Below are 22637 nucleotides of genomic sequence, written 5' to 3' on the forward strand. Positions count from 1 at the left end.
AATAGCAATTTCTTCTTCTTTCCTTTTGTAAGAAATGGTGGTAAAATAGACATACAAGTTACCATTTTTAGGTGCACCGTTCTGTCGCATCAAGTACGTCACCTTTGTCCTGTCACCATCACGGCCATCCACCTTTTGCAATCTTTGATCTTCCCTACCTACAGCTCTGTCTGCGCCAAACCCTAGCCCCCACTCCTTCCTCCCGCCAGTGCCCAGCACCCCCTGTTCCGTCCGTCTCTGTGAATTCGACTCCTCTAGATATGTCGTCTACGTGGAATCCTACGGATTTCGTGATTGGTTTCTTTCCCTGAGCCTAAGGTCTTCAAGTTTCCATCCATGCGGTCGCTTGCGGCAGCATTTCCCTCCGTGTTGCGGCTCTGTGACTTTCCAAGGTCTGCGGACACCGCGGGTTTACGTCTTCACGTGTCACGGAAGCGAGGTGCTTCTGCCTTTCGGCTCTTGTGCTTCAGGCTACCGTGCACCTGGGTGTACGCACATCTACGCGAGTCCCCGCTTTCTCTTCTGGGTACGTGCCCAGAAGAGGGATGGCTGGGTCACGTGGTAACCATGTGGCGACCATGCGCCCACCACGCGGCCCCCAGGCTGCCTAGGCTCCCGCCAGCAGTGCTCGAGGGTCCCAACTTCTCTGCGTCCTCTCCCGCATGTGTTACTTTCTGGTATGTTTTGCTTTTGTTTGTTTGTTTGTTTGTTTGTTGATAATAGCCATCTAGTGGCTGGGAAGTCCTATCTCATGGTGGTTATTTGCTTTTTTAATCAAATAAAGTATGACAGCTTGCCCTGATTTCCAGCAGCTGGACAGGAAATTCAGTCTGTCATTTGGTGAGGGTGGAGAGGGGTTGCGGAGATTGCCCCGCCCCCACGTTCTAGAATCACACCAGCGCTTGGTGCTGGGAAGTTAGAGGAATGGTCTCTAACTCAACACCACCACAACGACCTGACAGCTCCCTGTCCCCCCTCAGGGGCTCTTTGCTTCCAGGCAACGTGTGCAGACAGAGCGGGCAGGGCTCTGGCTCTATAGGTGGTCTGGTCACCTCCTTGAGGCTCTGTCACCAAGTAGGTTTTCCAATCTCACCCCCATCCCAACCTGGATCCACCTATTTTAATCATGGCAACACTTCATCAATTGGTTTTAAGGTACTCTGCATAATATTTCTCTTTTTATTAATTTTCAAATTATTAATTATTTAAAAGAGGGTACAGAAAACATATGTGCAATATATTCCCTTGAACTCACAACTCAGTCTTAATGCATTTTAACATATGCCTTGTGAAAATGCTTATGTAAGCGTAAAAGAGACGCATGCAAGGATACTTACTAAGTGGTTGCAATAGTAAAAATTTAAAGCACCTCGATGTCTATCAGTGGGGAAATGGACAAATAAATTCATAGATTCATTAAATGGAAGAGTGTACAGTAGTGAATGTGGGTGAACTGGATCTGTGCATATCAACATGGAAAGATATTAAATATGTAATGGGGAAATTTCTAAATGACTATATACAATATACTGTAATTTAAAAACTAAGAGAACATTACCATATTTTTATGAAAACATAAAGTCAAAGTATAAATATATGGGAGTAATACCATAATTTTTAAGACCATATAAGTAATAAAATAATAAAATAATAAAAATTGTAAAATATGGGAGTAGTTTCCTTGTAATGGAAGGGAGAGACTAGGAGGGAACAGAGACAGGACTTCAAGCTGTATAATTTATAATTCTTAAATGATATAATTCTAACTTTGTTTTTTAAGATTTTTTATTTATTCGTTTGAGACAGAGAGAGAGAAAGCATGAGTAGGGGAGAGAGGCGGAGAGGGAGAAGCAGACTCACTGCTAAGCAGATAATACACTTTTACTATAAATCATTTTATAGTAGTGTTTTAATAATTGATCTGTAAACTTTTAGTCTTTTCTTTCTGAGAGTTTTAAATATTTATATTTTCCTCTGTTTTTTGGGGGGGATGGATATTTGTTTATATTTACCCATTTAATCCATCTGGAAATTATTGTAATGCATGGTATAAGGATAGAATCACATTTGATTTCCTTCCTTCCTTCCTTCCTTCCTTCCTTCCTTCCTTCCTTCCTTCCTTCCTTCTTTCCTTCCTCCCTCCCTTCCTTCCTTCCTTCCTTCCTTCCTTCCTTCCTTCCTTCCTTCCTTCCTCTCTTTCTACCAGAGCTAGCCAAATTTCCTCAAATTATTTGTTAAATAGTTTGTCCTTTCTCATTAGTTTTGAATGCTCCCTTTATCACATTGAATGTTTTTACAGCCATTATTTTCATTGATTTGTGTCAATTCTAGAACCAATGGTAAACTTCTTTATTTATCTAATTGTACAATATGTCTTAGTAGCTGATAAGTCCCACCTTTATTATCTTCTTGCTCATAAACTTTTAGCTATTTTCACCTTTTAATTTTTTTCGATGAACTTTAGAAATTTTGGGGGGTTAAAAATGTCCATTGTGATTATGTTAAATCAGCAATTAATTAGATAAAAATGAAAAAATTAATAATATTTACCATTCCCCTTCACGGACATGGTATATCTTCCTACTTATTCAAATGTTTAAAAAATATCATTTGGCAAAATTTCGAAAACATGTCCTTGTATAAATTCTGGATATATCTTCTCAGAGATATTCCTTTGTATTCTTTTTTTGTTGTTAATAAAAATACATACAGGACATATTTGCATTGATTGTTATACTATTAAAAGTTATTCATCTTCGAATATTTGTATTTCAGCCTCCCTGGCCACTTCTTATTAATTCCAGTAGTTAGTTCACCTGAGTTTTCTAGGAGTATAATCATATTGATGGCAGTTGTAACTATTTTTTTTTCTTTTAAGATTTTATTTATTTATGAAAGAGAGAGAGAGAGAGAGCAGGGGGAGGAGCACAGCGAGAGGGACAAGCAGACTCTGCCCTGGGCCCTAAGCTGAGGTGGGGCTCTATCTCAGGACCCTGAGATCATGACCTGGGCTGAAACCAAGCGTCGGAGGCTTAACTGACTGAGCCACCCAGGTGCCCCCTATTTTGTCTCTCTTTCCCTACTTTCACATTTAAAAAAATGTGTTCCATGCCTTAATGCATTCCTAGAAATTTCAAAACATTGATGTGAGGAGTTTGACTTCTTTCCAATTTAATGTGGATGGTTCTAGTGATTTGTTCTTAATAGCGATGTTTGTTATGGTTTTAGAGTTGTCTATCCCTCTAAGGTAGTGGCCCCCTTTTCTGAGTTAATCATAAGCCTTTACCAGTAATATATGTTAATTTTATGACATAATTTTCAGCATCTGTTGAAATAATTATAAGGTTTTTATTATTGCAACTATTAACATGGATTATCGAATGAATGGATTTCCTAATTATAGGGACATTCTCTTAGGTCTTTTCTATTACACAGAACTTATTTTTCTCAATTTAGTAATACTTGCTGATTTTTTTTCCCCACAATGATCTCTGTACTATTAACATTTTGTTTTCTGACAACCTGGGTTTGCAGCAAATAGTTTGATTGTTTTCCAAAGAGTAATAAACATGGCCTATTGTAATGGTTAAAACAATGTGTGAGTTAGAGGTTGTGACCGTCTGATAGAAGTGAGTACTACACTAGGTCTAACTCTTGCCACCTTTAAATCAATTCTAATAAAAGAATACCAAGAAAATGAAAATATAAGCCAATAAACCTTCATTGCCCATTGCTGGTAGGTAATAAACCACAGGAGATTTTGCTGCCATGTGCACGAGGAAAGCATCAACTCGCCCACTCTGGCACGCAATGTGCTCACACAAGCACACCAACTACACAGAGACGGACCCTTGCGCATGCTGTCTTTCTAGAAGTTTCTCCTGGCTTTTTTAGAACGCAGTGCTCATTTTCACTTAAACATTTTCTTCTTTTAATCATTGAATTATTCAACAAAAATAGATTCAAGATCTACTCTGTGACCTACTGTGTGCTAGGTGTTGGGGAAACATTTTAGATAATTTAGACATGATCCCTGTCTTTATAGAACTTGCTTACATATCCATAAGAAAGACTCAAAGTTTTTTCATTCTCATTTTTTGTACCTTGTCAGAATTTGGAAATTGTTTTCCTTTTTTTTATTATATTATGTTAGTCACCATACAGTACATCCCTGGTTTCTGATGTAAAGTTCGATGATTCATTACTTGCGTATAACACCCAGTGCACCATGCAGTACGTGCCTTCCTTAATACCCATCACCAGCCTATCCCATTTCTTTTGCTACATGTTTTAGGTGCATAACCTAGCTTCCTAATTGCTGATGGTCTGAATGTTCTCAAATTATTCATTCAGTATGTGCCACGCCTGATTCTGGATACTGGGGATTCCATAGTGAAGGAAAAAGACAAATATCTTTGTCCCCATGGAGCTTGCTATATTCTAATGAAATCCCAATTCTAAAGCTTTGCAAGATTTACTCAACTTTAATATGCTATGCATACCATATACCACAATATGCTATGAATAGGCACTAAAAAAAAAGGTAAGAAAAGAAAAAAGTGAAGCAAGCATTCTGGAAAGACAGCAATGCAGAAGTTGGTGCAGAAAAGGGATTTCCGGTTCATAATTATTTACATTGAAATTCACATAACCTCCCTCTCCAGATAATTCAATTATCTGTAGCTCTAATAAATTCAAATATATATGTCTCCAGCTTTTCAGGTAGGACAGCACAAAACAGACGTAGCAGGCTTTGGTAGTCTGGCACATTACTTTGCTCAAATTTTTGGCTTCGCAGGCAGAAACCTTTAAATAGTAGGCAAAATGATGAGAAGCGAAGCACAAGTGTTTATTAGGCAGTTTCAAATGGTAGAGCAGCGCTCCCACATCTTTCCACCCTCCAAATAAGGACCTGCCAAACACTGGCAGGCAGCACAAAGTGGGAACTTTCTCAGATCACCTATTGACTCTGAAGCGAAATGATGTAGGGGGAGTGGAGAGAAGGTACTCTTGTGATTCTCTCCTCTATCGTGGACAAGGCTGGTACATTTGTGTTCTGTGGGATCATTCTGTATCAGCAAAGTTTCGCTTTGGTACTTACTAAATTAGAGTAAGAAATGTTAAAATTAGTTGAATTCATTCATTTGCTGGATCAACAGATTTTTGCTGTGTACTTCCTATACGTCAGACCCTGCTTTTGTGGGTCCTGTGGTTTGGGTGGCAAGTAGATGCTATGAGTAAGTATACATGTGGTTGGTATCACAAGGGAGGGAAGATTCGATTGGCTCACGGGAAACAGGGTGCCGCGTATGTTAATGAGGAGCGTTTATTCATTCACTCACTCCAGAGCCAACAAGGATTTCGGAACACAAATGACTCTGCCCCCAAACTTACAGTGGCACCTGAAAATAGTCCCTAGTGAGTTTTATAAACACTGACCTGGCCTCCTAGCTGGGGTCTAACTGACTGAGTCACCCAGACGCCCCATCTAGCTGGGGTCTAAAGCATCTATACTACCTACAAAAGCAGTGGTGGTTATGAGAGAGGATTATTTTCTTTTCCTTTTTTTTTTAAGATTTTAATTTATTTATTTGAGAGAGAGCAAAATGAGAGAGATCACAGAGGCAGAGGGAGAAGCAGACTCCCCGCTGAGCAGAGAGCCTGATGCAGGGCTCGATCCCAGAACCCTGAGATCGTGAACTGAGATGAAGGCAGATGCTTAAGGGACTGAGCCACCCAGGCGCCCCAAGGGAGGATTATTTTCATAAGTCAAATTTCACTAATGATAATAGTAATACTAACAGCTAACATTTATCAAGCACGTTCTAGGTGCAGAGCACATGCTAAACCCTTTACGTGGATATTCTATAACCCTCAGAATAACTCTAAGGTAGGTAAAATTAGTATCTCCATTTTACAGATGAACACCCTGAGGCTTAGAGACATAAGAAACTGGTCCAAGATCACACATCTAGTAGGTGGTGGATTTGAGAGGTCACGGAACCCACCACCATGTCATGGAACTTACCAGGAGTTGAGTTTCATTTTTAAATGAAGGCCAGGGACAGGAAATGAATCTGCAGACTTTGCCAAACATGTTAAGAATGTGAAAATAACTCGCTCCCAGTTTTCAGTGTTTCAGAGTAAATAATCTGAAGGAACTTGTCCAAGCATGCAGTTTGTTGCACGCATGCTTGCAAAAGAGAAGACACCGTTCGTTGCAGAGAAATGCTCCTACATTTTACACCTGCCCTACTCCTCGTAATGGCCTACCCCGGTTTCTTTTCAAGGACCGCATCTGAGCAAACCATCTTATCCCCCAAGCAACAGGTGTCTGCATACCACCTGGAGCAGGACAAGAGAAAGTGGCCCATAGCTCGTCTCAGGTAGACACTACCATTCTGTTACATGAAGGTTGGAAGAAACCTAGAGCCTTTAAGCTTCTGTTTCACCGTATCTGCAATCAACACACATGCTCGCCTTACCATCAACTTTCCCAAGCATCCTGTGTAAATGCAGAGAAAACTGGCCTTCACAGGAGCCCGGAGGCACCAGGAGGATCTGCTCATCCTCTTCCTCATCCTCCCGTTCATCATTGCTATTAACCATTTATTAAGCACTTACTGTATGTCCAGGACTCTGCTAAGGTGGTATGCATATTCATGCCTCACAACAAGCTTATGAGATAAACGAGATTAAATCCTTGAACTCGTTTCTCAGACGATGAAGCAGGCAGTGAGGTTATTTAACTGCCTCAAAGTCACACAATGAGGAGCAAAGGCTGGATTAAAACAGATCTATTTAACTCTAGAGGATGCACTCTTAACTGCAAAGCTACACAGCTTGCCTTAAAGGATTTACAATAAGGCAAAGGATCAAGGAACAATGGACCAGATGTGTGGATCTAAGATAAGCCTGTATTTACATAAAGTGATAGGGCTGAGATTTAGAGGTTCTTAATCTGGGGTCCACAGACCTCTGAGTGTCTAAAAATAGATTGCGGAGGCCTGTAACCCTCTAGAACAGGAGTCAGCAAGTTTTTTCTTAAAGGACCAGATAGTAACTATTCTAGGCTTTGCAGGCCCTATGGTCTCTGTTGCAATCACTCATCTCTACTGTTGTAATGCAAAAACGGCCACAGACAATACAAATGAATGGGCAAGGCTGTGTGCCAATAAAACTTTATTTACAAAAACAGGCAGCTAGCCAGCAGGCTCTAAAATGGTGTGCACACTCTATGTGTCTATGTGCATTTTCGTCCTTATTAGGAGAACAGCCATAGCCTTCTATACTTTCTGATGAAGATTCAAAATCCAAGATGGCTAAGATCTGGTCTAAATGGTCTCCAAGCCCTCCAAACTCAGACATTCCCGGATTCTATGATTCTACATGTGTTTTAAATTAATACTCTCTTAGAGACTCTTTCTCCCTAGTAGGCTCATCTGATGCAGACGAGCCTCTTAAGGGGATTATAAGCATCATCCGTGGAGAAGGAAACAAAGAACATATCACACTTCCACCTTCCCTGGCTTACCTGGCCAGACGGTACTGGCAGGAACACAAACACATTCCCGACGGGAACACAGCAGCTCGGTCCTGCCCCAGCCTAGTGTGAGGTTTGCTGAGGCTTCTTCTTCTTTCCAGAGATCACATTCTGCGTTCCACTGAGCCCTCTCCACTTCTCACTTGTCTTGACCACACCGATACGCAGTTTGGATGCGTGGAATCAGAGGGGTCAGCCCAGGTATGGTGTGGAGGGAGGGACATTGTTGGATGTATCTGTTCCGGGATCCCCTCCCAAGAAAACCTAGTTCTCTCTCTTCGGATTCCCCAGTTTCTTGAGTTAGAGCATCTTACCTACTGCCTGCGATCACACCAACGGGGACCTTCACCCCCCTCCCGCTCCACAGGGTTTGTCTGCTCCTAACTGGGCTCTTTAGGTGGACATGGCCAATGACGCTCCATTGTGTCCACGCACAGAGCCTGGCACCATGCTTTGCACGCATTTTTTTAGGTTATTAGCACCAAGATCCCTGAAAGCTATACCCAGTTTTAAAATCTTGCATTACTTCTGCAAATCAAAATAATGACTGTCTAATCACTTCGAATAAAAAGCCAGATTGGCTGCTTTAAATTTTAAGGGGTGGGGGAAAAAAAAGATATATTAAAACACAATCACAAATACTATGATTCCACAAAAGGAATCACAAATACTATGAATCTTGATGTGATAGCACTTGGATTCCAGGTTTCTGAGAATGGAGGATTGGACACAGAGGAAGAAGCAGGAGAAAAAGCAGAAGGGGAGAACGGACAGAGGGCAGGAGAAGGACACCTTGAATGACGAGCCCGACAGGTTCACAGAGGGAAGGACTGGCACGCAGGGGTGTGTACGCTCGGCCAACCGCGCCTGTGCTGGAGCTCAGCATTGCCAGGATGCAGCTATCTGTCAGGGCGAGCGACCCCCGAGGAAGGAAATAAGCCAGCTAATGAAGATCACGGCAAGATCCATCATTTAGCCAAGACTTATGGAGACTTTATTCCCTATCAGATGCCTGTATCTATCACACCAGCGTTAGTGTTAGAAGCCTCACGAGAGAGCCGCATGGTGGGGACTGTACCTCCAACGAATATTCAGTTCAGCTTTGGTGACCACGTTCATCTGGCAGCAGTGGGCTGCCCTGTAAATAGAAATGGGTCACGGACGCACGGACTCCTCTTCCGCCATATCGTTATGTATGTCATATATAAAGTATATACTCTCCCAAGTAAGTATACATATACATACGCGAGTATACGCTTTATACATGTGTATGTGTGTACTTGGATGAGTATAAAATACCAGATAAATGTAAAATTGACCTTGTTCGTTTTACTTAACAACGTAGTGGGTAGGTGGGGGGTGGGGATGATGGCATTTTGCACAGAAGGCTTGGTGACTCAAGGAAGTGTTTTTTTTTCCCTCAGTAATATCTGGTCTGGGATTATTACTGCTTTCTCGATGTTTTTAGACATACTTCTCCCCTTCAGAAATGCCCAAAGGTGAAAAATACTATTCCACTGCTATAATTTGCCACCCTTGCTGCCTGGGCAAGAAAGATCCGCATAGACGGTTTAGTAATTAAGCTTTTCAACACTGCATCATAAAGTTTTATTCTGGCGAAGCCTATATTTATCAGCTAACAAGTATTAAATCACCCCACTGCTCCAGCCGTTTCTCACTTAAATAGGCTCCTTTCAAAACAGAGCAGCTTTCCTTGGCTGGCTTGATTTAATAAGAGTTCTTGTCTGGAAATACCACGGAGCTGTGTGGTCCTGCAGGCTGACATACATCCCCCTCGGCAACTGCTCCAAAGGCGGCCGACGCCTCCTTCCCAGGGGCACCGGACGCCCTCGCCCTGGGCCTTTCAGGGCATCCTGGCCATGGAGTTTCCTGGCCCTCCGGGATGGCTTCCATCACAAGATATTTCTCTACCCGTTTCAGTTTCTGAAGGGAGAGAGGTGAACAAAAATATAGAACACAGACAGTGGATACATTTTATTTTCTTATTCGAGCCGCAGGAAATTGGCCTTTTCCTCCAGGAGATGGATCGACACGTAAAATGAGTTTTCAGAACGACTCAAATAGCAAAGTAACGACGATCTACACAGTAAGCAGACTTGAGTCTTTTCCCGTACATGCCACAGATTTATTTCTCAAAACAGATGCGGAATTATTAGGAAATTAGAAGGAGTAGATATTACAAGTCATCAGTAACGACTTAGACGAATCTTTTCTCTAAGTCATTCACCCCTCTTCACAAGCCCTTCTCTGCTCTTTTCTTCGGAGGTTGGGGGCTCAGGAGACGAATAGAACAATTGTTCTTAAGGCTTAAGGAGGTGCTCAGTCCAATAGCTCCAGATTGGCATTAGGTAAACACAAGATAGTTAGCACATCTGAATGTCTTTTCTGCCATGCTTCGAGGGTAAAACCCAAAGGAAGACAAATGTTAATCAAATACGGGCCAAAATGATGAAAGAAATTTCAATATCGGTCATCTCATCAACCAGAAATCACATGCAGTTCCCTTTTCCTTTGGCAACAGGGAGCTGGTTTCGAAGGCGGGGATCCATTTCTGTCCAGCCAGCGAGTGATGGGAAGCAGGTGGGTCACTGAAGCATGTGGGTGATACGCTGAACCACTAAGTTGGCAAATATTGAACTATTTTAAGTGCATCTATTTTCCAGTTCAGTAAATTTTCTTGTTGTATTAAATTCAGTAGACTCAACACAGTCTAAATGCCACAGCACATCCCAGAGACCACACGAAGGTAAGAGCACCAGCCATTGGATAGAGCAAGAGGTAAAGATCGACATATTTTCTCTCAGCTTCTATTTAATTTTTACCTTTCATGTGAGGACTGAATATTTTTTTTAAGGTTAAAAACTATGATATGACTTGGAGAGTCAAGTTGCATTCTGGTTATTATGTGAAAACTTGAAGAGGGGGTTTCTTTGTCAGTCAATTGCCCTCCAAACCATAGTCCTAGAAATCATGACATCTATGACCTATGATTCAGGATCATTTAATAACTAGAGAGAGACAAAAATTATACTCTGTTAGCCACAGTCTGGGGGAATCTTGCCATTCAGCAACTGGCAAAAACACGGAATCAAGGATATACTTGAAGATTAAAAATGAGGATTGAATAATAATTATTCTTTATTTGGAATGGAAATTTTCAAGAGAATAAAGGCTTTGGAACGTGAACTGTTACTTTGATTGGACCTGCTTTTTTGTGAGGGTCATTTGTTATTCTTAAGCACTATTTTCCTCTAACGAGGAGTAGTCATGGCAATTCAGAAACACCGCGAAAGGTGCACGGTACAAGGAATTTTCATTCTAGCATGGGTGGTAACTGTCAAAATTATAAAATCGATTTTATACTCCATATGAAAAATTTTCCAGTAATTTCTCTCAACAAAATGGAAAACAAAATAATCAATAACAGAAACTTGTGGAAGCAAAAACCTGAAGCTCACACAGAGGACAAGATACAGTTACTAAATATGGTTCTTTAAAGCTTCTAGAACACACCGTGCAGAAGTGATGCAGCCATCGAAGTTGGACTCGGTGAATGCGTCCCCTCCACACACAAGGAACGGTTTGGGATGCAGAGTCAACTGGCCATGAGAGTGGGCAGCAGCCTCTGTAACCTGAAAAGGTTAAAAAAAAAATAAACAACACAAAAGCACTGTGGTTGACGTTCTCGGCCCTCTTGTGCTGTGATGTCAACACCCACCTGGGGAAGAGCTCTTTCTGTGGAGAAATCACCAGGTCTCACAAAACCGAGACCCCTAAGCCCCTCCCCTCACCCAAGTATTCACGCTGACTTTCTCAAATGTTGACATTTTCAGTTAGTTGATAAACTTATCAGAAGTTGTTGAACTTAAAAATTAGTAGGCCGTGATAGGCTCAATTAGTTGGAAATACAGTGTTTTGTTTTGTTTCATTTTTTTTATAAGGGGGAAATGATATTCATGAAATCATTTACCAATGATGGAGTCCTTTCTACGTGCTAGACAAGGGAAACAGAAAAGGGATAAGGACTGTATCCTTAAGGAGTTTCCAGTTCAACACAGAGTGTGGGCATAAGACAGCGTCTAAGGGCTAAGACAGGGTGAATAAGAGGGCGCTATGGGAACACTGGGGAGGTGTCCAACCCAGCACACCTGGATACAGAAGCCTTCAAAGGGAAGAGGATGGGTCATTTCACTTGAGTTCTGATGGACGCATAGGAGTTGACGAAACAGGGATAGGGCTTTCCAAAGAGAATGAGCAGCAAGCATAAAGGCCCCAAAGTCCATGGGCAAGAGAGAACAAAGTGTGTTTTCGGAACTGTGGGGTTGATCACATAGTGTGTATGTGTGTGTGGTAGAGGAAGGGGCTAATCAGAGGAAGGGACATGGCTGAGAGGTAAGATAAGAGCCATTTAGTGTTTCAGAATTAAAATGTGTAATACTTATAAACAAAGGTCTATTAAAAATGTGTAATTTACTACTTACAAGGGGCGTCTAGGTGGCTCAGTCAGTTGGGTGCCTGACTCTCAGTTTCGGCTCAGGTTGTGATCTCAGGGTGGTGAGATCGAGCCCCCACATGGGGCTCAGCACTGAGCAGGCAGTCTGCTTGAGATTCTCTCTCTCTGCCCCTGCCCTGACTTGCATGCTCTCTCTCTCTCTAATATAAGTAAATAAATCTTTTTTTATAACTAAAATAAAAAAAGGAATTTACTACTTATGAGCCAAAGGAGAGAGAATTAGCTGAAGATTTATTTTATTTTATAGAACCAGATTTATAAAATTTGCAATGCTAAAAAAGGCATAGAGGTTATTTCCTGGAGAAAAATATTCTCAAAATTGGGATAGATGTTGCTAATAAGCCATCACAGCCAGAAGAATGACGGGGTGACAGTGGTGTGTGAACATAGTTATCTTGGACACTGAGACAGTTTGGCTCCTGGAGCACCAAAAACCCCTAAGAAAACTTATTATACACAAACTTATTATAAAGGCAATCTTGGGGCTCAGTTGGTAGACCATGCAATTCTTGATCTCAGGATCATGAGTTCGAGCCTCAAGTTGGGAGTAGAGTTTACTTAAAAAATAAATAAATAAGGTCACTTCCTTTATTAAAAAAAAAAAGTCAATCTCACGTGGGGTTGCTTCCCTGCACAACTTCAAGGGATGCCATTCATAGAGACTACAACGCAGGAGTTCTTGTCTCTTATACAATGTTTTCATGGAAAATAATAGGCTAAGGCCCATGAGGATTTGTCCATTTAAAAATTACCCTCCCGTCACAATCAAGAAATGTATCAAATGTTATTGGGATTATAGGGCTGAGATTCGGTCCTAGATAGGCTGAGTTAGTAGTACCTGCTTGGACGATTTTTTAACACCAGAACAAGTTGCATAGATTTTTTTATTTCTAAGCCATATTTGGCTTTAAAAAGGAGGTTAGTTACAATTATTTCTCTGTTGAATCGCTAAAGATAGGGATGTTTAAAGTCCTGTGTCGCTCAGATACAGATGTTACATTTTAAGAGCATCCTCTCATTTTTCTGGAGGTCACTTGGTAGCAGCAGCATCTTTCATACACTCTGCAAATCATCTTCTTTAAAAGTTACACCATAGGGGGCGCCTGGGTGGTTCAGTCGGTTAAGTGTCCAACTCTTGATCTCAGCTCAGGTCTTGATCCCAGGGTCTTGAGATCAAGCCCGGCCTAAGACTCCACACCTGGAGCCTACTGAAAAATTATGCCATAGTTTTATTATGTTCAACTGCAATTTAACTTTTTACCCAGCTTTATGAAGTATAATTGACAAATAAAAAGTGTGTATATTTATGGTGTACAACTTGATGTTTTGATATACATATGTGTACATTGTAAAATCATCATCATAATAAAGCTAACAAATATATCCATCAGCTCACATTGTTACCATTTTTCCTTCCTTTCCTTTTCCTTTCCTTACCCTTCCCTTCTGTTCCCTTCCCTTCCTTCCCTTTCCCTTTCCCTTTCCCTTTCCCTTTCCCTTTCCCTTTCCCTTCCCGTTCCCCTTTGCCTTTCCCTTCCCTTCATTTCCTCCCTCCCTCCCTTCTTTCTGGTGAATCATTTTATGATCTATCGTCTTAGCAAATTTCAAGTACACAGTACAGTATTGGTAACTAAGTCATGTTGCTGCACATTAGATCCCCGGGACGGACTCACCCTGTGTAACCAAAACATCGTACCTTGGACCAACATCTCATTTCCCCCTCCCACCAGCTCCTAGCCTTCACGGTTCTACTTTCTGCTTCTGTGAGTCTGACTAGTTTAGATTCTGCATAGAAGTGAGCTCATGCAGCATTTGTCTTTCCATAGCTAATAATCTTGAAACTGGCTGACAAGTTCCTTGAGTGGCTAAAACAGACTGCACAGAGTTTGGACACTGAAGCACAGACTTGGGTGTTCTGTCAGAGCATTTACATTTCCCCTTTATTTTAATTTTTTAAAGATTTCTTTTATTTTTTGTTTATTTATTTATTTATTTGAGAGAGCGCTTGTGCAAGGGGGTGGAGCAGAGGGAGGGAGAGGGACAAGAAGGCTCCACAATCAGCATGGAGCCCGATGAGAGGCTTGACCCTGAGATCATGACCTGAGCCGAAATCAGGGGTCGGATGCTTAACTGACTGATTCACCCAAGTGCCTCTAAATTCCTACTTTGGGTAGAATTTAAACAGGTTGGATTATTTGATTTGCCAGTGAAACACTAAGGGAAGAATAAAACTGTTAGGTTCTTATACATATTAATGATTTCAGAGTGTGATAGCTGATAGTCTGAAAACAAGGGATGCTATATAAACATTCAAAACCCAGACAAGACTGGGTGGAAGCTTGGCAGTCTGGCGCCATTGAGTTGAGGGGCGAATCATTTTCTGACTCTTAATAGGCCGTGAGGGTGCCAGCTCTGTTTTCCTGCAATCGTCAATGCTCATGATGATGGCCCCAATATTCAAGAACCAGTTCTAATATGCATAAAGTATTACTTGTTAGCATTTCTTGAATGTTCGCTGCATACAAATGCTTTACATGTGTACCCATTTAATGAACACAGCCATCCTATGAGGCGTTGCCACTATTCTCATTTTATAGAGGAGAACACTGCAAATCAGAAAGATTGTCACCTGCCCAAGGACAGAGAGCTAGGAGGTGAAGAAACAGAGTTTCCAACAGAGCACACAGACTCTAGAACTCACCCTTCTGACACTTTCAGAAACATTTCCATGAAGACTTGGTGGAAACAAAACAAAAAAATGTTTGATAATCACTCATAGTTTTATGCATCTGGAAAATTCATATAAACAGGGTAACTCATGCATATACATATACACTTATGCACATGTGTATAATACAAAATAATGCATGTACATATATATGTATAATTTTTAAAACAAAACAAAAATGTTTGGTGGTCTCTTAGCTTAATGCACCTAGAAAATCACATAAATGGGATAACTCATTCATATGTATTCATATATACATATGTGTGTGTGTGTATAATTTACACACATACACACACATAAATCTCCATTTGTGGTCAAGTTCTGATACAGTCCTGTTGATATCCCTGTACAGATAAACCATAACACTACTGCACATTAACAAGTATTGAGCAGGAGGGAGCTGAAGGGAGAACGTTCTGCCCAGGGTGAGCTGACGATTGGTGCTGTGTAATTCCATTTGGTGACTCCTAAATGCCAGATGCCAGGTCACGTGGCTGGAAGACCGGACGCTGATTAGCCAGTCTGCAGTTTGGGAAGGAAATCAATCTTAACTGCATTTAGGTGTAATCGCCCCTCTGCAATGACCCAGTGAGGAGAATATGAACCACGAAGTGTGTGCTGGCAAGCTCCTTCCCCGTGAGTGAAGGAGAGAGCGCGGCAGCCAGGGAGCCCTCCATTGCCAAAGCCACGATGTCTCGCAGTAATGCAGCCTTTGGCTTTGCCTCCAGCCACAGTAAGGAACCACAGCTCAGTGACTGTGTTTAGGAGAGATGTCAGGGCTGAGCCACCCCTTTGGAAATCCAGATGGCATCAGCCCACATGTGCACCAGGGCTGGTCAGAAAAACCTCTTGCTGCCCTCACTGATGCTCTGGGGTCGCTATTGCGATGTTTCTCTCTGCTTAGGTGATGACTGGGCTAGACGTATCCATTTGAAGCAGAAAAAGCAGTTTTATTTCCAAGTGGTTTCATCCCATGTGAATGTGTCTCTGGCCTTCCCTCCACCTGCAGAATGAAAGAGAAACTCCTCACTCCACAAGGAAGACCTTCCAAGACCAAGTCTTACTCAAGCCTCCTGTCTTGTCCTTTCGCTCACCATTGCCACATGTCCTGTCTACATTCACAAAGAGCTGCTTCAAACACGCTTTTCTTTGTCATGTTTCTGGGGCTTTGAACCAACTGTCCTGCGGGGGGGTGTTGTACCATTCCCTCTCTTTGCTGCCAAGGAAATGGCTCAGCCTTCTAGAAGCAGCACAATGTCACCTGCACTAAGGTCTTCTTGCTCTGCCGGGCAGGGTTAAGCACCTTTACAGCGTGTTATTTTATCTGTGATGTTACTTGTTATTTTGCACTGTAATTATGTCCAGATTCGTCTCCCTTCCTAGACTGCATGTTTTGAGGAGCAGGGGCTGGGCTGCACCAGTCCTTATATCCAAGGCTGGGGATGGTGTCTAGCCTCTATGAAGTGTGCAGTGAATGTTCATTGAGTTAAAAAAAAAAAAGACAATACTTTACACATAGTTGATCAAATGAAGGTCTTTATAAGGAACCATCTACATGAAAAGTGTTATTCAGAGGCTCCCACCGAGCTGGCAGGAAGGCAAATGGAAAAGATACTGTATTTAGAATGCTCTCAATAGCGACGAATGCAGGGCCGTCCTCTCATCTCAGACTGTGAACTGTTTTATGTGAACATCTCGTGTGTCATGTATGAAGAGGAACCACACAAAGCTGCTGATTCTGTAGGTCAGAAATGCTAAGTACTGTCCATCTTTATATGGTTTAACCTAGCAGGTTCTTTGTTTCGTGATTATTAGCTGTAAAAATACACACAAGGAGTTCCGTGGGTGTGAGACCGAAATTAAAGATGACAAGAGAGAGGAGCAGACAAGAAGGCTAATAGTGACTTCAAAATGGGGATTATCAAGAAAGTGAAGGTGATAATTAGCAAGAAATAATCCAGTGACACACTTGGCGACGTGCATACCTAAGCTGACCGCAAAAGCTCGTCCTCGGGCTGTCAGGTATCTACACAAGCAGAACGATCTCGCTCTGTGGCCTCAAGCATGGCTATATTTTAGGTCAATCCATTCTAGTTGGCTGTCTAGCCCATGACTTGGTTCCTTAACACCAACCTTTCTGAAATACAGCACTAAGTCATGTCCACGTGGGCGCAACAAGAACTGAGGTCTCACCAATTTTAATCCTAGAAGCACAACCAACCTGATAAGAAAATGCGGACAACATTTCAACAATTAGCTTCTTGCTACTGCATTTCCTCACTTGTCATGGATGATTTCATTGAATCTAAGGCATGGTCAACTGGAAGAGGCACCAATATTTTATGGACCAATGAGGAAGAAAAAAGGTGGTAACGTGACACAAAGCTTTATATTTACTAGAATAGTTCTCTTGAACTTATCTACAAGTAGTTGTTTTGCAAAACTAGAAAGGAAATAAAAGAGGAATACTGGTTAAGCCTTTCCAAAAATGTCTTCACATATGTAGCGTGACTCCTCCACTCTAACTCCGAGTTGTCCACATCCATGCTCCTCCCCACATCACAGTCTGTCCTCTGTGCCTCCTAGATCATTTCTTACATGAATGCTCCACAGAATCGTACTTTCTGGCATTTTCTCTGAGCCACTGATAGCTGTCTTGCAACTTCCGGTCATGCACTTTCTCTGTGGTGGGAAAGAAAGGTTTTCAGACAGCAACCAGGACTCATACTCTTTTCTCAAATGGTCTTCAAATAATCTGTTAATTAAAATATCAAGGGGTTACAGTGGTGGTCCCACTGTTAAATCACTGCAAATAGCCGAGTTCACATGTGTGAAAACAACCTCCTCACTGTCTTGGTGTATACCGACTCCGTGGCATATCACAAGCAATGAAATATGGCAAATATAAAATGGGGTAAGGGGGCGGGGTGGTGGGAATTAAGGAGGGCACTGGATGGAATGAGCACTGGTATTGTATACAACTGATGAATCACTAAATTCTACCCCTGAAACTAATTTAAAAAATGGGGGAAGGGGTGAAGTATGACGAGTACTTAATATGAGTAAATGCGTAACAAGTCCAAAGATAATGAGGGGCGGGATCCTTGAAGCAGGGCCTTTTCTGGTCACAGCGTCTTGGGGTCCCTATACCAGTGTCTTCAGTGTTGCTGGTTTAAACCCTCTGTGTTCTCAGTTCACCCAAAGGAGCAGTCTCAGGAGAACCGACAGAGACAGACTCATTATTGGAGAATGGATTTGTTCTTTTCCAAAGGTCAACGTATGGATTCCAGGACCACACGTGGTTGTCTTCCCAGCCCATTTGTCTCCTCACCCCTGCAATCGGGGTGACACCGGTGCCGCATCTCTGGACAAATGTCACTAATGGATTGTGGCATTCTTTCCCACCGAGCCTGGACATGGCGGGAGCGTCCTCCCCACCTGATGGCTTCAGGCAAATCGCTACCAGTCAATCGGAGTTGGCACTCGAGAGAAATCCTATAAATCTATCCTGGATTCGAAGCCTGCGGAGCAACCATGTAATTATAAATAAGCGAATTAATTAGTCTTCACTGTTTTTTTTTCCTCTTTTCTCATGAAGCCAGGAGAGTCTGATGCATTGCCTTTGTCCAAACCAGACATGTTTCAGAGCCAAGAATTAAAAGCACATCAGAAGTCATTTCCTCTAGATGATGCAGGATGCCCACTTCTCATTTCTTCTAATAACCTTCTAATAACCATCCCCAGCCCTTAATTCTTAATGTCCCTCCATGGGTCACATGGGGGCTTAGACTGCCCTGTGAAAATAAGGCAGGTGTCTTGGCTCCGGCCACAGTACTACAAAATTGAGCATTGTAACTATCAGGGCTCGTGGGAAAAGTAGGGTTGGAGCAGACAATTCGAAACCTATGGAACTCTGACTGGAGCACTCACACAAACAATACGCATCATAGTAAAGTGACCAGCACAACGGACGTCCCCCCTCTGCATCTGCTGACACCTCTGTAGCCTGAAGTCTGGGGCTTACACTTCTTCCTCTAAGACAGAGGGCCTGGGGAACCGTTGCTCCTAAAAGACCATTTTTAAAAAGATTTTATTTATTTATTTGTGAGAGACAGTGAAAGAGAGAGCAGAAGCAGGGGGAGCAGCAGAGGGAGAGGGAGAAGCAGACTCCCCGCTGAGCAGGGAGCCCAATGCGGGGCTGGATCCTAGGACCCTGGGATCCTGACCTGAGCCGAAGGCACACGCTTAACCAACTAAGCCACCCAGGCGCCCTTATCAGAATTTTTTTAAATTTATTTATTTATTTGAGAGTGAGAGAGAGCACAAGGGGAGGTGGGGCAGAGGGAGAAGCAGACTCTCCACTGGCAGGGAGCCTGACGCAAGACTCGATCCCAGGACCCGGGGATCATGACCTGAGCCGAAGGCAGAAGCTTAACTGACTGAGCCACCCAGACCCCCTAAAAGACACCATTTTGATCTAAATTTAAAGTATCCAGGATGTAGCCTTCTTCATCGATTCATCATTTCACTGAGGGGAAAATGTCTTTGTGATTTCTTCATCAGCACTGACAGGTTTGCTGAAGAGCTGACCAAGGCGGAAAACCCAACAGTTGTTAAAGCTGCCGTGACAACCACTGTCGGCCCTGAAGAAAGGCACCTCTGGAGATTTTCGGGTTTTTTCTTCAGATCTTCCTATTTGCTAAGCTTTCCTCTTTGCTTGTGAGGAAATTTACCCGGATCACTTGAAACCATTAACATGTCCGAAACCAATACTATTTCCCATGACACTGATTTCCTCGTTCTCATTTACAGTTGAAATAATTCACATTAAAAACAAAACAAAACAACCCAGGTGCTATAAAAGACTGAGTAATTTTATGGCTTTCTTATGTTGCCTTACATTCCTGAGGGTCACGTTAATTGGACTTGGGTGTGCCTGAGTCTGGACAAATGGAGATGTGTTAGCCCCCCCTTGTGTTTTTGATAATCACACTGAATTTTTTAAAAATTGATTTCTAACAATTCCAGTGTTGGAGGGTGACTCTTGCCTCCCATTGTTCCTGGAGCGCAGGGAAAGGTACTGTCTCCTGGTCGCACACTAACTTGACTGGGGCGAACTCTCAGGAAGAGTCTCCTTCTGAGGTACTGGCCACACTAGCAATACGAACAGCTAGAAAGGCTGAGACGGTAGGTCTGGGGCTGGGTCATACATTTCCTCCCTTCCTCTGCTCTGCAGCCAGTACAAACTTGAGCCCATGCCATGGTACATAAACAGCAGAAACTGAATATTTGGTTAACTTATTCTTTTATGGCCCCGATGCAAAGCTTGAAGGTAGTGGTTCCCAAAAGTCCATCTATGGCAAGAAGAGAAAAAATAAGGAGAATTATGAGCTTTTTCACAGAGCGAAATGTATTCTATTTATAAACTGGTTATGTATGAGGTTATATCTTTACTATTTTTTTTTTTTTTGGTTATTCGTTCCATTAAATTCTAGTGGCCGTGTTTTTGCTTTTTAAATTCTTAACTGCAGGATGCAAAGATAACATTACTATACTGGTTCATTTAGAGGGATTTTACTGGTCCATGAAATAAAAACACGTGGAACCGCTGCTGTGGGGCGAGGTGCTAGCTGTGGTTCAGAGCGCTGAGATGCTCAGCCCGAGGAATGCTTTCCATAAAGGGGGTGGGAGGCGGGGGAGCAGAGGGCGGCTTTGAGAAACCACCAGTAATCTCAGGTAACACTGCATAACCTTGGTTTGGACTTGGTGAGTGGATGAGTAATTAAAAAAAATGGAATAAAATCTTGTGTACGACTCATTTCCCAGATACTTGGGCAATCCCTCTTCCATCCAAACATTCATCTAGGTAGAACTAGAATCTGGGGTACCACATCCCTCCTCTGTTCATCTGCAGATACTCTACTCAGGTAGGAAACATAAGGCTGTAGAGAAAAATCCGACTTGCGGGCAAAAGGCTTCATCGAATGCACAGTAAATGCCTACCTTCAAACTGCATGAGGCTAGAGAGAAAATGTGGCCTGTGTTGATTCTACGGATGTATTTCCCCATTCCTACCACGTCCCCAAGGCACTGGTTTGAAGCATCTATCATACGCCTGTTTACAAAAATAGGGAGAAATGTAAACAAACAGACGAGAGACCAGGGCTTGTGCTCATGTTAGTGGAAACGTCTGTTTACATCTTTATAGATGGGGATCCAGCCCAGCACTCTGAAAGGATGAGACTTCAGTGATGGGTCAGGGGTGAAAAATATTATCAACCCCTCAGCACTTTTTTTTCTTGAGGAAAAAAAAAATGTGTTCTATGGGCCAAATTAAAAATGTAATGTTTCTATCCCTTTTTTTTTTCAAGTCCCTTTGGGGACTAATGAAAATGCCATAAAATGTTGCTGATTCTTCTACACTTAACTCACCAAATTGCAATTTGGTGAGAAATATTTGTTATTTAAAAGCCTTGTTAAGTCCTCAGAAACAGTGAGCTGTGAGGGTGGTTTTGTTTTGTTTGAGGGTTTTTTTTTTTCATTTTCATATTCCCTGCATCTCCTACTCCATCGTACGCAGCTGGTGTTGAATAAATGTTTGCTTGAAGGATGTGTGCACGTGGGCCCACCAAAAAACAGATGCAAACTTTTGAAAGTTTTAAATTCTCCGTGTTCGAGTGGCCTTTAAACGTGGAGGAACTTTATTTTCCCTCTATGATGATAATGTTCTTTAGTGTTTCAGTCTCTAAGTGTTCCTGGACCTCCGGAATCATCCTGTTATTTACCTCCTTCTGTGTCCTCGCCCTCGACACCTGCCCATTCTAACTCAGGTCCCCATCACTAGCACTGTGCAGGAGACAACCCGCCGGGTGCCTATGCGCCTTTCTCTGACGTCCAGAAAGCGGGATTCGCTGCCTGTGGCCCAGTTATTGTAGCCTCCCAGGCAAAGGCACCCGAAGCATCGGACGCAGCCCGAATTTCAAACAGCAAGTAAAGACGGTTTCCTACCCAGACAATTCCTCCTCGCCTCATAAAATGGTACTGTGAAGAACACCCCGAAAAGTGTGTAAGGTAGAACTAGACCAGCATGTACATGTGAACGTGTGTGTGCACGCATGTGCATGATAGCACATACAGACATTTGTCTTTATTTTAAAAACTGGGACCATAGTGACACAGTCCACGATGTTTCCAGTTCACGTCAAAGCGGCAGTGAGTCTCCACAGGCATAAAGTCTAAATACTCCTTTAAATGACTTTCTTTCCTGGGACACGGGGAATGCATTCTAGAAAGTTCTAGGTGTCAGGGAGGAAAGAAACCCATTCTTCTGGGTGACCTAGCCAATTTATGTCTGTATCTTTTAAAAATTCTCTCTTCGAACAGTCCACTCTCTGTGTTCAGATGTTTGTGGCACAGCCCGAGGTCCTACGCATATGGAATGTATTTGCCGTGTTATTAAGACAAGTGATGGTACGGGTTATTTCTTAACCATACGTTGTGTATTATTTAGGATAAGCGATACTGAGAACTGGGCTAATAATGACAAATGGGAGGGCTGATTATTCCACTTAGTCTATTTTTAGGTGTATTTCCTTAAAAAAATTGCATTTCTTGTGGCCACTGGTGTTTGAGGCTTTCAGCCCCATATCATCCTATGTTCCATTCCTTCGTCTTCATAAAGAGCTTCATCAGCAACTGGGTGCTTTCCTGCAGAGACGGTACATGGTTAATTGGTTCTTATGCATTCTGTCCTCTTGCCTCTGTTCGACACATCTCTCCAGTGTTCTATTATATTTAATGGTGATTTCATAAACCCGTTTCTTTGTTGTGCT

The 22637-nt window shown here is 42.4% G+C and overlaps 1 protein-coding gene across 10 annotated transcripts in view; it reads right to left on the reverse strand.

The window, feature by feature from the left end:
- The window catches only part of RNLS (renalase, FAD dependent amine oxidase), a 276406-nt gene that overhangs the window by 11327 nt on the left and 242442 nt on the right, over nt 1-22637 (reverse strand). For 3 of the 10 annotated variants that reach the window (XM_040624703.1, XM_040624696.1, XM_040624699.1), the window contains 2 exons: nt 11078-11196; nt 9676-10181 (listed from right to left, as the gene is read on the reverse strand). In XM_040624703.1, coding sequence (XP_040480637.1) covers nt 10035-10181; nt 11078-11196 — 266 coding nt within the window. In that variant the 3' untranslated portion in view covers nt 9676-10034. Of the gene's footprint in view, nt 1-9256; nt 9488-9675; nt 10573-11077; nt 11197-14102; nt 15809-17403; nt 17488-19216; nt 20160-22637 lie in introns of those variants that run through there. The other 7 variants (XM_040624698.1, XM_040624701.1, XM_040624700.1 and 4 more) reach the window with 7 other exon arrangements.

The sequence above is a fragment of the Ursus maritimus genome, unplaced genomic scaffold (genome assembly GCF_017311325.1).
Source record: "Ursus maritimus isolate PB19 unplaced genomic scaffold, ASM1731132v1 scaffold_7, whole genome shotgun sequence".
Taxonomy (NCBI): domain Eukaryota; kingdom Metazoa; phylum Chordata; class Mammalia; order Carnivora; family Ursidae; genus Ursus; species Ursus maritimus.